Source organism: Colias eurytheme, chromosome 15, assembly GCF_061535395.1.
Source record: "Colias eurytheme isolate Ceu_HAF_F1 chromosome 15, ilColEury1 Martin Lab GWU primary, whole genome shotgun sequence".
Lineage (NCBI taxonomy): Eukaryota > Metazoa > Arthropoda > Insecta > Lepidoptera > Pieridae > Colias > Colias eurytheme.
Window position 1 is genome coordinate 6,957,879 of NC_142994.1, and position 14,345 is coordinate 6,972,223.

At 31.5% G+C, this 14,345-nt stretch overlaps 1 protein-coding gene across 2 annotated transcripts in view; it reads right to left on the reverse strand.

Moving 5' to 3' along the window:
* LOC149902383 (paired box protein Pax-6-like) overlaps positions 1 to 13,819 on the reverse strand; it is a 33,639-nt gene extending 19,820 nt beyond the window's left edge. The window contains exons 1-2 of one of the 2 annotated variants that reach the window (XM_090110002.1): positions 13,504 to 13,819; positions 807 to 962 (exon numbers count right to left, since the gene is read on the reverse strand). In XM_090110002.1, coding sequence (XP_089966128.1) covers positions 807 to 962; positions 13,504 to 13,630 — 283 coding nt within the window. In that variant the 5' untranslated portion in view covers positions 13,631 to 13,819. Of the gene's footprint in view, positions 1 to 785; positions 963 to 13,503 lie in introns of both variants that reach the window. The other variant, XM_090110001.1, reaches the window with a different exon arrangement.
* Positions 13,820 to 14,345: the final 526 nt, after the last annotated feature.

Here is a 14,345-nt window from a genome sequence, read left to right on the forward strand (position 1 = left end):
TCTGGCTTCGAGCGTTTAACAGCTTTCTGGTGCATGCTTACAATTAAATATGTGATTAAACATACATTATTATTTCATTTTTCTGTAAATATATATGTTTAGGTGCTACTGGCAAATACGATTTTTCTGTGGCGGACAATGCTATTTTTAAATCTGATTAAATTAAGAATTACTTCTTATTTGTAAATTATGTGTATTTTTCGATTGTTAAAAATAACTACATACTCTTAGAAAAATTATGTGAAGCTTGCAGGTATTGCCGTAATCCACATTCCATCATTCTATGTCTATTAAGAAAATACCTCAGAAATCCTTTCTACAGTATGATACTATTTGTAATGATATATCTTAAGGTTTTATTTGTCACTCAATTTTAGTGTCTTTGATAAAAAAATAATATTAACAATTAGTGAAAAAACCTCAAACGTTTACAGTTTTCTGCACTTATAGGTAAAAAAGCTTAAAAGCTATTATGAAATATCAATGATAATCTAAAACATTTATTATAGGAATATCTGAAATAATGCCCTCAAAATAACTTGCACAAGGCATGGATAGATTGTATTTTTTCCAAATTTCAATTTTCAATTTCTAATATGAAGTTCATAGCGCTCATATAATTTTTAATTTTATAATATTCAAGTGCTTTTTATTTTTTATTTTTTTGTAATATGTATTCTATTCTTAAAAGTGTTACTTTTCTGAACACTCGAAGATAATATACAAAAAAAACTATTTCTTTCCTAATCTTCAAATTAACATAAATAACTAATGTAAAAGCTCACCAAGAAGCTTGGTAACAGCACCTTGCTGAGACAGCACGTGGTGTGCGATGTCATAGTGCCGGAGCCCGAAGCGAGATAACTCCAGCAGCCTCTGCTGGGATAGCAGGGAGGACAGCGGGTGTGACGCAGGGTACAGCGTGCCAGACCCACCGCCTGATGATGATGGTGATACTGGAACTGCAAAAATACTCTATTAATTGAATACTGTAAAAATATTAAAAACAGTTACATACTGTGGTAATATAGTGGTGGCTATATTATGTTTTAAACTCAAACATTTAATTAGACTTCTTCTAGAAGCACTTTTGAATCGTCATAACATTTACATTTAACAATTACTATCGATTCGGAAAGCATTATCTATGGAGAAGAAACGGCAAGAAACTCCATAGTTGCCGTCTCTTGCCGGCAACTTATGGTTAAGATTTCTATAGGGATTTGTGTGGATGTTTAACATAGCTATAGGTACCGCACGCGGCTTCGCCCGCGTACTGAAAGGAAATACCCATTATAGGAAAGAAATGTTTCGTCATAGAAAAATTACCTATGTCACTGTTTAGCCTCCTCTTTATTTCCAGATACAATACCTAATCCAGAACGGAAAATGATTTTAAATTTAAGGTCAATTAATCGATTTGAGGTCAATGGGTTTGACTTCATTTAGATTAGGATACAAAGCTTTTTTTTTATTATTAAGTCAGTATTCAATTAATTTTAGGAATACATAGATAAAAATTTTCATTTTAATTTATTTTGAGAGTGTTTTAATATTCTGGATATGTTATGCCTGAATTTTTTTTTAATAAATTTATTTTATGCAAAGATTTTATACTACCTATATATAGGTATATATTATACAGTCAATGCAATGCAATCCAGTATTCTAAAGAATATAAAATTATGCAAATTTCTTCTAAAATATCAACATTAAAAGTTAACTTACGAAACTTGTAAATTATAAAATTTACGATAATTGTTTTTGACATTTAATAAATATTATCTATGGATAAATGGCATCAATTATTGTTTTTCAAAACTTATTTTATATCGTCCTATCGAATGCATAAGAGTATATAAGTGACTTATCTTGTTATTATTTAGGAGTATGAAATAGCAGAAAGTGGCAGAAATTAGTTTGATTAGTAAATCAATACTAGACCAGTTTTTCTCAGCACTTAAATCTGAAATATTTATATCTCACAAAATATGAAAGCTTTACACGAATTTGCTGGACTTTGTTATTTATTATACCTACGTTACATTTCATAAGACGAGTAAAAGTGAAAAGAAATCAAGCTGAATATTAAACTTGTTACTAAATTATTGTATAGTGACTAACTTACGATTTTTTTCGATCCCCGGTAATTATTATTTGCCTTCAAACAATTTGTCCTTTATTGCAACCAGATATGCTAAGAGGGATCGTAACAATGCTGTCTTATGAACACATCGTAACACTTTCAATTATAAATTAAGCTATTAACTTAATATACCATAATTTGTTTATCAGGTTAAGCATCGAAATTAATGCAAGTGGCATAACTTGTTCATAACTTAACACTTTTTATTAGCGAGCCCATAAGGCGATTTCGTGAAGAAGGGTACAACTGAGTGATACTTTTTTGTGTGAACGAAAAAGGTTTTTAGTCTGACTACTTAAGACTTATTATGGCCTGTTTTTATTTCGATCGAGCACTTAGGACTGGACTTCGACGTATAATTTCTGGTGTAATCGCTTTGATAATGGGAGAAAAAAGTGATATTATCTGCCCACGGTCAATAAATTAACACCGTTTAGAGCAAAAATGTAGAGTCTTAGTGTCGCTACTATTATAAATAAAGTAAGCTGGAACGAGTGGATGTTGAAGAGATCGTTCGTGTCAGTGAGTGCGTGTATGTTTTTATTTGGATGCGTGAGCAGTGAGGCCTTATTAAAATATTTCGAGTGGAAACTGGAAGGACCACTTAGTGGTGCGCGGGAGTTTCACGCCTGAGCTGATATAACATTAAGTCGACAAGATAGCTTATTTGTGCTGAGCTGAGGATTAGGGCCAATAAATCACTGATTAGAATGTATTGACTGGCGTTGACTCCGGCGCTCGGTCCTCTCTCTTATTTATTGACCCGTGGCTTTTAACTTTTTACGACTTCATTATTATTTATGTATCGCGTTAACTACACGCGTTATTTATTTAATGAACGACTAATGCAAATTTTACACAGCTTATCGTCTATGAATTGATCAAAGACAAGCGTGCGTTTTTAATTAATTATGAAAATACAAACAGGTTTATAATTTCGATACTCTCGATACGAGCAATTGTGTCCTTAATTGTGAGCGCGTCCGCTCATTGGAAAATATTTATAGATGTAAATTTAAAATTCATGTGTTTAATTTGTAAAAAGCGTGTCGTCGTAATGAAAATGATAAATTGTTAATTTAATTATCATTTACTACTTTTTGTTGTGTAATTTTTTAAGGAGTTAAGGGTAACATATTCGTTTACTCCACAGTCCACAATAGACCGGGAGATACTGACACAAAATTTCGAGTCATTTGTAACAGGATGGCGGTTCTACAGGGTTCTTAGTACGCAATGACAAAAAGAAAAATGATGGTGTGAACGCTGGTACCGGCGGCTTAGTCGCGTGGGCGTTAGTCGAACTCATCGGAAAATAGCGAAAGTCAAACGATTTGTAACAGTATGGCACTTATTTTTCCTGTAAGTTTGAGGATCAACGAATATAAATACAAAATTTCAAAGATCTAGGTGTTGGAAATCTTCACTTATATAAATTAATAATAAATTTATTTTTCAAGTATGACAGCACTTTTTCCCCCTACTAGAAGTATGGCAAATATAATAATGGTCACATTTTATCAAATACTCTCCAAAAAGCCAAATGCAATACTGGTACAAAAAGATAGGCGAAATAAAAAAAAATTGCAGATTTTCGGCGGTATGGCGACCATTTGGAATCGTCCGAAAAGTATGGCATGGCGATTTTCGTAAATGGCTGCACGACGATGGTTACCTGTGCAAAAGTTAGCTTGGTACAAATGGTTGAATAATTGTTTTTTTTAAATCAACACATTCGCGTCGGTATGGCGGGCTGTAAGTCATACCGGAAAAGTATGGCATGACACTACCGCCTACTTCTTTTTTATGGGCTATCGGTAAATTCTAAAATTTTTGTGTTACAAATCGTTTGACTTTCGCTATTTTTCCGACGAGTTCGACTAACGCCCACGCGACTAACCCACCGGTACCAGCGTTCACACCATCATTTTTCTTTTTGTCATTGCGTACTAAGACCCCTGTAGAACCGCCATCCTGTTACAAATGACTCGAAATTTTGTGTCAGTATCTCCCGGTCTACAAGCTTCACCTGCGCAAAATGTCAATGCAAACTAATGTAAAGGGGAAAAAACAACGGTTTGTCCGAATGCAAAGTTGTGTTTTGTTAAAAATATTGTTTTACCACAGTGTAGCCGCTATTAATGTCGCCATGCGGCGGAAAATTACCACCTTGAGTGTAAATTTCAATATGAGATCGAAAGTATGCTCGCATAATGCCCCCCTTGCGCATGTAAAGTGCATTCTAGAACACTTATGCGGAATCATTGGAAAAAATACACAAGTATTATGGATATGAGCAGAAATAAACACTGATTTCGTACAAACTCCATTAATATCAAGAACCGCATAATTTGTGTTACATTGACTGTGAAATAATTTGAATTTATTATCATTTCGAAAAGGTTTTTTCTCCATAAAAGCTACACAATAATTTAGAATTTCTAATTAGCATAATTCGTGTGAGATAAGTTAATCAATTAAATGATGACGATGAAGTCAAGACAGAAATTAATATACCTAATCATTCTTGTAGATACCTAGATACAATTATTTACATTTTAGATATTTCACTTGATAACGGAATTATATTTTTTCCTTCTGTAATATGTCTGTTATTCAAGATGTTTATATTTGGTTATCTTATTCGAATAGTTGAGCCCTGGTTTGAAATCCGGAAAGAGTCCTTAGCCCATGCATCGCTTATATAGGTAAGGGCCGATTTTTCAATGCTTGGATAAAACTTATTCGTCGAAGAATGTATAAAACTACCATTTTAAAAACGTATTCTAATTGCCCGTATTTGACAGTTTACGTGACATTTTAATATTATCGTGTAATACTTTATTGGACGGATAAGTTTTATCCAAGCATTGAAAAATGGGCCCTAAGTCGATATAATTACCTACAACATCACATAATTAATTTAAACAATATCTTTATTAGAAACATAATATTGTTATAGCTTTGTTAGGATTTATATAGTTGAAGTTTTGATGCATTAGAAGGAGGCAATCTCAATTATCATATTAACAATCAGTAAGGGATGATTTTTTATGTAGAGCTGGTGCTATAAATGTTTATAGCACCAGCTCTACATAGTATATGTTTACTATAGATATTTATATCTACTCGAGTAAAATCTATAGAGTGCATATTTATATATAGGACAAAATTCCCTTTTTGCAATGAGGGCAACAAATATATCATCGCTACTCTTTACAGTCAATTTGTGAAAAATTTAACTGACAGTCCAAAGGGTAGGTATGTTCTTTAGAATTAACAGTTATAACAGAAAATTAATTTGGGTTTTATACCGATTTCATATGTACCTCTGAAAAGCAATGCTCAATGTAGTTAAAGTATGTTACTGTTCCTTTGCCAACAAATATAAATTGCTGAGCTCTCAAATTTCGGATTGAAAACTTGCCTTGTCCTATATCTTTTTTATCCGATGATGCCTTGATTCCTGGCAATCCCATCATTTCTCTGAAGCGTGTCGCAACCTATATTTTTTATAGCGAATCCTTATGGACGCCTTTTGTTGAATACCACGCGATATCACCTTTGCTCTTTAACTAACATATTTTTTAGGACACCATAGAATATTTTTATTTTAATTTTACAATACTGCAATTACAGATTCTTATAAATACATTCAGTACCTATAATTACATTTACAAAATTAAACAAAATAATTATTGAAAACAAAACCGCTGAAAAATTGTTAACTTCATCGTTTATTTCAATCACTTTTTATTTTTTATATGTAAAGGTATTTTGTAAAACTATTGTAAGAGCCATAATTATCGAAAATAATCTCACAGAGTTACATACTCATTACATTACGCATTACACTACCGCAAAGCATCAAATAGATATTATAATATGAAGTAGAGATCAAAATCCATGGTTTAGGTTATTTAGGTTATTATAATTTACTTCTTACGTCAAAGGTAAGGCTAAAATATAGGTATTTACACTCCAACCAAAATTAAAACATGACAAAACAACAAAAATGATATTGCTTCGTGATCTTAGTTAATGCTAAAACAATTCACAAGCATTTACATAACCAACAGGAAAAAAAGCTACAGCAATCCTTTCTATTCTTAATGTTCAGTTCTTTTAAATACCAATTGTTGGAATGTCGAGTCAAAAGTTCGCATTTACAATGAGATCGACTGATTTAATAGTCAGTTAAGAGCACATTCAGCAACGGAAGTGAGCTTTTAATGTATAAATCAATGGTCTTGCCTACCACAGTCGCTCGTTTGCTTTCCATATGGAAATCGTATTTGCTATTACTAAGGACATCGTTTTTACATCGCCTTCCAATTATTCCAACGTTTTATTAAACGGTATGTTGAATGGTCGGAACCGCTACGTTTCAATATTTAAATCGACTTCGAGACCACACTTTCCTCTCAATGTTGTAGAATAAAACTGGACTACTTCTCCTATAACCTCTACTTTATAAGTTAACAAGATCATTATCAATTTCACGTGCTGGTATTTTGATGTATCAATTGATAAGATAAATAGCCTAGTTATAGGTAAAGGTGTGCATTTTTTGAGTATTTACTGTTAATTGAAATGGTTTATAAATGTTACATTTTAATGGTTCGCAAAAACGGGCATAAGGGTTTATTCATGACTTGTTTAAGGTATTACTCGTTACTTTTGTATTTAATAAAAATCTGAGTAAAAAAAAATTGTATCCTACATATAAGCAAACGCGAATTGCATGTTAAATATTATAGGACATAATATTATGTATAACCATATAGTCAAGGGTCAGAATATGGCAGTCATAATGCAGAAGGGATCAAATTAAAAAGTAAAACAGCATAATTTTCAGTTTAAATAATTAACTATTATGTCAAATTGCGTAAAATGTAATAAAATAGGGTAAATTCTTGAAAAAAATATTTTTCTTGGGTGGAAAAAAAACATTATTTCTATAAATATGTTTTATCCTGAATCGTTATTATTTGAAAATACCTATAACATTAGTTATAGATATAAAGATATTTTCTTATTAATTGTAAATCAGACAACATTCATACGAGCTACGAGTTTTATATTTTATAACCAGGTCTGAGCGGTGGTGACATAAACAAAGCCAACTCTTAATTGGACTCGGTAGGCACGGTAAGAAAATATCCAGTTAGTACACATACTTGAGTATGCACAAGTGTACCAAGTACCCACTCACGTCAATATCAGCCAGCTTTAAACCCCATAAATACAGTCGCATTTGTCTACTCATTAGGCCGCGGCATTTTCAAGCCCAACTGATAATTATGCGTGATCACCATTTAAATGGTAATTACATACAGTATTTCACTTGATCAAGCGGATTTCTATAACAGCTTAGGTAAAGAGAACATTTCGTAAAACGAATGAAAAACTAATGCCTTACAAAAAGTTAATTTGTTCTTTCGTTGTTTTTATTCTCTAAAAACTGCCAGATCCATTTTGTAATTGCGATTTGCAGGTAAAAAATGGATATAACTGGATTTATTATTAACAGAATATTCTGTCATCGAACTTACCGCATTCGTGCGCTTTTTCTATTTCATACCCTATTTTTTGTTTGGTTGAATTTTAATTCCTGAAAGTGATTTCATCGCTTTGCATTGCATTAAATTGACATAGAAATTTATTAAGTTGCATTCATAGTTATTTATATTATTAGGTAGTAGGTACCCTTTAGGTACCTAATCTAAATCAAAAGATTAGGTGTACTGTCATCATTAATTATGCTATTATTTTTGCATGATAGTATACCTACTTATCGCTACTTTGCTCAGACTGCAAATGTGAACTATTATGATTTGGTACAAGAAAAGATTTCAAATTAGAACATCTGCAAAGCACCTGAGTCCTTTAATTATGAATGCAAATTAAATTTGGTTCATATTTCTAAACAAAACCTGTATAAATAAAACGTTCTTTCACTAGAGGATTTACTTTTAAAAATCAAAGTCCTGAATACTTACTTGTAAAAGTCTACATGATAATAATTAGCTGTTTGTATTGTATTATAGAAGACACAACGTAGGTAACGTTGTATTGTCTAGCTGACCTTTACAGATTTCATCATAGTATTTGTAATTATAAAGACTAACGGCCAGTTTCTGCATTCAGTATTTTGCCGTTACTTGAACCTCTCAAACCATTTTAAATGCTGCTAAAATATTTTCTTGTATGTGACATGAGTTTGCTCAAACCTTAATAAAATCATTTCTGAGTTCATTTGATTGAGGCCGAATCCGGCCTTAGGTCTACTTCTATAGTTAAATGGCAATACAGTGACCTGATAATAGCCACGCAAATACACATCATATTATTTTTATAAGCCGATACACGTGTATTGTTCGTACTAACTAATGATGCAAGTTATATATAAACTTCACTCTGCCCTCGCCCCGAGGAAGGAAATGAAAATCAATTACTTTATAGTTAGAACTAATCCAATTTATATAGATAAGTAATTATTGTAGTGTTTACTCGTATTGAGATTGTATCAGGATTGTATCAAATACGTCCATCGCCAAATGAACTTAATTTTATATTGATTCAATATAGATATACAAATACCAAATGAAACTTAAAAATATGAATTTATGTCTTTACTAAATTAATATACCTATTCAATATTCATGCTTGTCTAATACTTTAAATAATATGTTTTAAAGTACCCGAGAAAATACAAAATAACAAAATTGTTCAAAATATGTCTTATAATTTCAGCGCCGTAGCGGGGTTTCAATAATTCATACGATAAGATTATTATTGCTATACATATAAGCAGCTATATTTGTATTTTTTTTTTGTAATTGCATGATATGAAGTGTGTTTGATTCAAAACATTTATAAAAAAAGTGCTTACAGTTCCGAGAATGTAAATAATTAACACCTTTTCAATAAATAAACAGAATTGAACCATCATCCGTATTGTTATTTTCTAGGTAGTTGATTAAAAGTTAAAATACGTGAAAGGAAATTAATTCAGACAATTAAATGTTAAAACTTAAAATCAACATATATAATTACCTATATCGAATCGATGTTGATGATAAATTGTGTTAATCAATAAAAAATACTTATTTCTAATATCTAGACGTAAAAGAAAAAGTCGAAAATGGCCTGAATTGCTTCGAGAAAATGATGGTCGGCCGTGCCGCTTCTTATCCGACTTGGCGGGGGCACTCCCGTGCCCCCAGAAAGTTTTCATAAACCAAATCACCACAAAGATCAATTATTTTGGTATCAAATCTTAAATTAACTTTTTGTTTTATTGTATTTGATAATAATCGAATAGTATCAGAAATTATTTTCAAAACCTAGGATGTTTTTGAAAATAATTTATTTAACTATCAATTGTACTTATAATGATTTTCCTATACAAATTTCTTTTTTTCCTTTTAAGGACCTAACCAACTTTTTGAATAATTCGAAAATGGTTAAATACACATCTAGTGTTTCATAAAGCTATTTAACATGCAACCATTTCTTAATAAATTTTACTTTTTATAAACATTGACAAACAGACAGACTACGGAATTCTGCAGACTCCATAAGAAAATGAGGATCCTTTTAAAGGACCTAAAGGCTCAACCCTGCCCATATCTTTAAAAGGAAATTATTTATGGCGAATTACTCGTAAGTATATTTTATGTATTTATGTAGGTGATCAATTGCTGTCTCTATTCTCATCTTACAACATTTTATAATAAATGAGAAAATCAATCTTTTCATTTTTTAATGAGTATTTCAAAAATCTAAAATAGCTATTCGGAGGTAAAGTCATTATCTTTAATCCAAACTAATAGTGCAACTGTTTAAATATCAATAGAAAACTGATATGATAACTTTCATTCAATCAAGTCAGATAAACGCAGCAGGTTTCATATTTTGCTATTATGAAATACATTATATATATTATAGAAGTAGATCAAAAACATTAAGTGGTTTAGACACCAGAATATTTTATAACTTATAAAATTTGCAAATTGGTTAAAATTGATACCTATATTATTATTATGATTAAGTTTCATATCGCATGTAAGTTTCATATAGTATACTAACAGCTGCTCCGCGCGTTTTAATCCCCGTGGCTCCACTCCTGTTGGTCGTACCGTAATGATATATAGCTTATAATGTTCTATTTATATAAATCTATACTAATACCTATTATAAAGCTGAAGAGTTTGTTTGTTTGTTTGAACGCGCTTATAACTTATAAGTTATAACCTTACGAACCAGTAGTTCCCGAGATAAGCGCGTTCAAACAAACAAACAAACTCTTCAGCTTTATAATAGGTATTAGTATAGATTTATATAAATAGAACATAGATTTATATAGATAGATTTAGTTAAATAGAACATATACATATATTACCTATATGAGTTTATTGACTTACCTATTTAGTAGCTATCTATAGATATAGATAGATATTAATGTACATAATTATAAATTAATTTGGAATTTATTATTTATAATCTGTGATTTAAAAAAAACTAAGGATACTTTCTGACTGAGTGCGGACGATATGGAACTTTCAGTGAGATAATAAATCAGAAGAGCGTTTTCAGTCGAAACTAAGAATTGAAATTTAGTCATCAGTACTTGTAATTAATCATTATCATTTTAGAAGCGATTTCTTCTGCAGTTGTAGGTTTTGACTTTTTTACGCAATCAAGCTTTAATTTTCATAATGTTATTGGAGTATCTGCCAGGTTCTTTTGTAAAAAATACAGCAAAGTAATTATTATCTATATAGGTACTGAAATTTAAATCTGTTATCCCTTAATTAATTTTTAATGTAAAGCTTTTACTAGGTACCTTTAATAATAAGTAGGTAGATAGCATTACCTTCTTCTAATTTTTTTTGTGAAGATTTAAAGTGTTATTTTATTAACAAAATCCTATTAACACTAGATCTACTTGTTGTCTATGAACCACTGATATAGATTTCGTTAGATCATGATACGTCCGGATATATCATCCCCCAAGTAGGTAAATAATATTCATAAGTTGCATTATTATTTATTATCCAATTATATTTAACAAATCTACAATGAAAAAGCTGTAAACCATTCGTTACATACAAGAATATTAAAATTGAATAAATATCAAATAAACGGATGGCTATAAACAAGAGATTTGAGCTTTTTTGCGTTAATATTATTTTATGTGTCTATAAACGACAATATCAAAGTTGCGCATAAGGGTTTTTCTATCGCAATAAGTATAAATTATTATTATTTATTGTTGCAGTCATAAAATGTGATAAAAAGATGGCTACAAGATACCATAAATGACAACATGAACGTTTGCGTCCGTCTGTGCGAAGTTAAATATCTTATAATGACTTTTATAAGTGCTAATAGTACTCGGCGGGACTAAAAACTCGATATTATATTAGCGAATTGTAATTAGCCATTGGTCTTTGTCATTTAATTTTATGGATCGATTAATAATGTTAATGACTAATGTTTTGCTATACCCATATTCGTCGTACCAAAAACGTGGAAACAACTAATGATTTGTTGCGTGTGCTTTTGCTGTATTGCCAAAATTGGGACACGGATTTTACACTTATAAGTGAAATATTTTTTTATTCAACTAGACAAATCAAACGTGTCTAATTAATTTTTGAGGTGTAAATGTCTAAAATAACAAGTTTATAAATGTACTTCCATAAAAACGAAGAAAATAATAACGTCAAAGTAGGTAGGTACCTATATGATTTTGATTTGTCTTACAGATAGTTTAGGCCATAGTCCTATAATCACCAGTATTTAATTTTCTTTCCTTTAAATTAAAGTTTAATATTAAAATTAAATGCTACTTATAAAGTGTTTATGACTAAAATACTTGTAACAATATTTTATTGGTTTTATAAGTGTGTGTTACTATCCTACTTTGTAAAAAGAAAATTATAAGACTTTCAACAAGTACTAAATTAAAAAAACTATTTTCCCAAACTCCGAACTCATTTCTATCAAGGTGACATTTAAAACATAATATCATCACAATAAATTAAATTAAAAAACTTCCACATTAGCCAGAGACAAAAGCGTTTACCGCCAATCATCAATCAAAACACACAGCCGTATATCATAAAATAGTATGAATATTGAGTAACATTCACCGGAAACGCTACCGGACAATCTAGTATCAGATCTAAGATTAATTAGTTCGATCGGCCGCGGCAATACAATGCTGACAATGTCCTATAAGTTCCGACGCTTTTCGCTAACTCATCGGGCCAGCTGCACTGTGACATAACGAATGACAACCTTTAACATTGTGTTATGAAATTCTGTGGCTAGCAAGAAAGTAGGCCTATAAATTAAGCTGCCGTTTTACATCGGTTTCCGATACCAATTGTTTGTAAGTCGTGACAATTTGTAGTTAGATAGATTGTCTTTATTATGAGCGATTAAATTCATGAGTGGGTTTATAATAACTTGGTATAGATAGATAAATTAATAATTATGTTTAATTAATAATAGCATTTTTGCAATTTCATTATCGGATAGGTTTCAAATCAGAAGTTAGACTAAGTATGGAAACTTATAACTCTTTTTCACAACATTACCTACTTAGATTTTAAATCTAATGTAGGCTTCTTGTAATAATTTGTATTGCTAACATTTTTCAGATATTTTCTTATTGCAATAACAACATCACATAAAAGATCATCTGTGCCTACCTACCTAAAAATCAAACTAATATTTATGTTTATCTAGACAAATAATGGTTTGAGTAGATGATCAAATGTAAATTAAATTTGTGTTAATTAACGGTCAGAATAATTGTCTTGTCTTGCACCTGAATTAAATCTTATAAATAAATAAACTACTTATCTACCTATAGGTATTATGTAATATTTCATGTAACGTTATCAAATAAATATTACATGCCTTATGATTTTGGAGATTCTTAAATTATAAAATCAGCCAGTTTTAATATTGTGATAATTTCATATTTTGACTAAATAACTATAAAAATATTTCATAAAATATGAATAATTCATGCTCATATTCAATGAATTTCTTAGACGGTTGTTCATTTCTCAGAACTAATTGATAATTAAATCAATTATGTTTTAATCTTACAATATTTATACGTCTATAACACCTTTTAAATCACTATAACCATTGTAACGTCTCTATTAAATACAATTTAATATGGGCTTAAAGAAATTTTATTTATGTTCATATTCATTTTTCTAAAATATAATATTAAAATTCTTATTGGACTCGAAATCACTGCTCTACAAAATGTAGAGACAAACAGTTTATTGCAGGAATTATGAAATAGATCGTAACTGGCGACTTACCATTAGGTGATATGTTGAGGGGCTGCGTGATGGCGGGCGCGGGAGGCGCCGGCTCCATCTTCCAGGACGCGCAGCAGGAGGCCGGAGAGAACTCAGGTGTTGGGCCGGTGCCCGCCGATATCAACATTGTCGAGCCACCGCGAACGCAAGCATATGCACCAATCGAGCTCACTAAAGTTCACGAACTTATCAGTCCCCTAAACATAGACAAAGCACCTACGCGGAGGACGCTCGCCTTGCACGCGCTCGCTCGAAGCTCAGCCAGAACACTGAAGAGCGCGCTTGCCGTACCGGCGCGCCCACTCGCGCGCCTACTGCCATTAGCACGCCTCGGAAAAAATCTCCGCCAAACAATAACAAAAAACTACCTCCACTAAATCGAACCTCCATGCACCTCTCACTCTAACGCTCTTAATTCGATTTCCGAACGCGTCAAATCCACCGCTACGCTCCATTCATTTACAGCCTTCCGTCCTGTTCTCTACGGTTCAATAAAATGCTCTCTACATTGTCGACTTTAACAAGTGAGCTTAAAGTTGATTTTGTTATCAGAAAGCAAGTGCCGTTACGCCCTTTCAATACTAAACGCGAATAAAACTACTCCTACTCACACTCGTTCGATTCAGCTTAAGCTTGAACTGTATGAAAGGGACAGGTGCTCTACCGCTTGGTGGCAGAATTACAGTAGTGAGCACAGGTGATCTTTCACAATTTCTGTGAAGTGAAGGTGTTAATGTATATCTTGCTCGCTCTGTTTAACGGCAACGAGTGAATGTTTTAAGAGACAACGATAATATACTGGTTGTTAGTTAATTAGACGTCGCTCTACTTAAACATGCTTA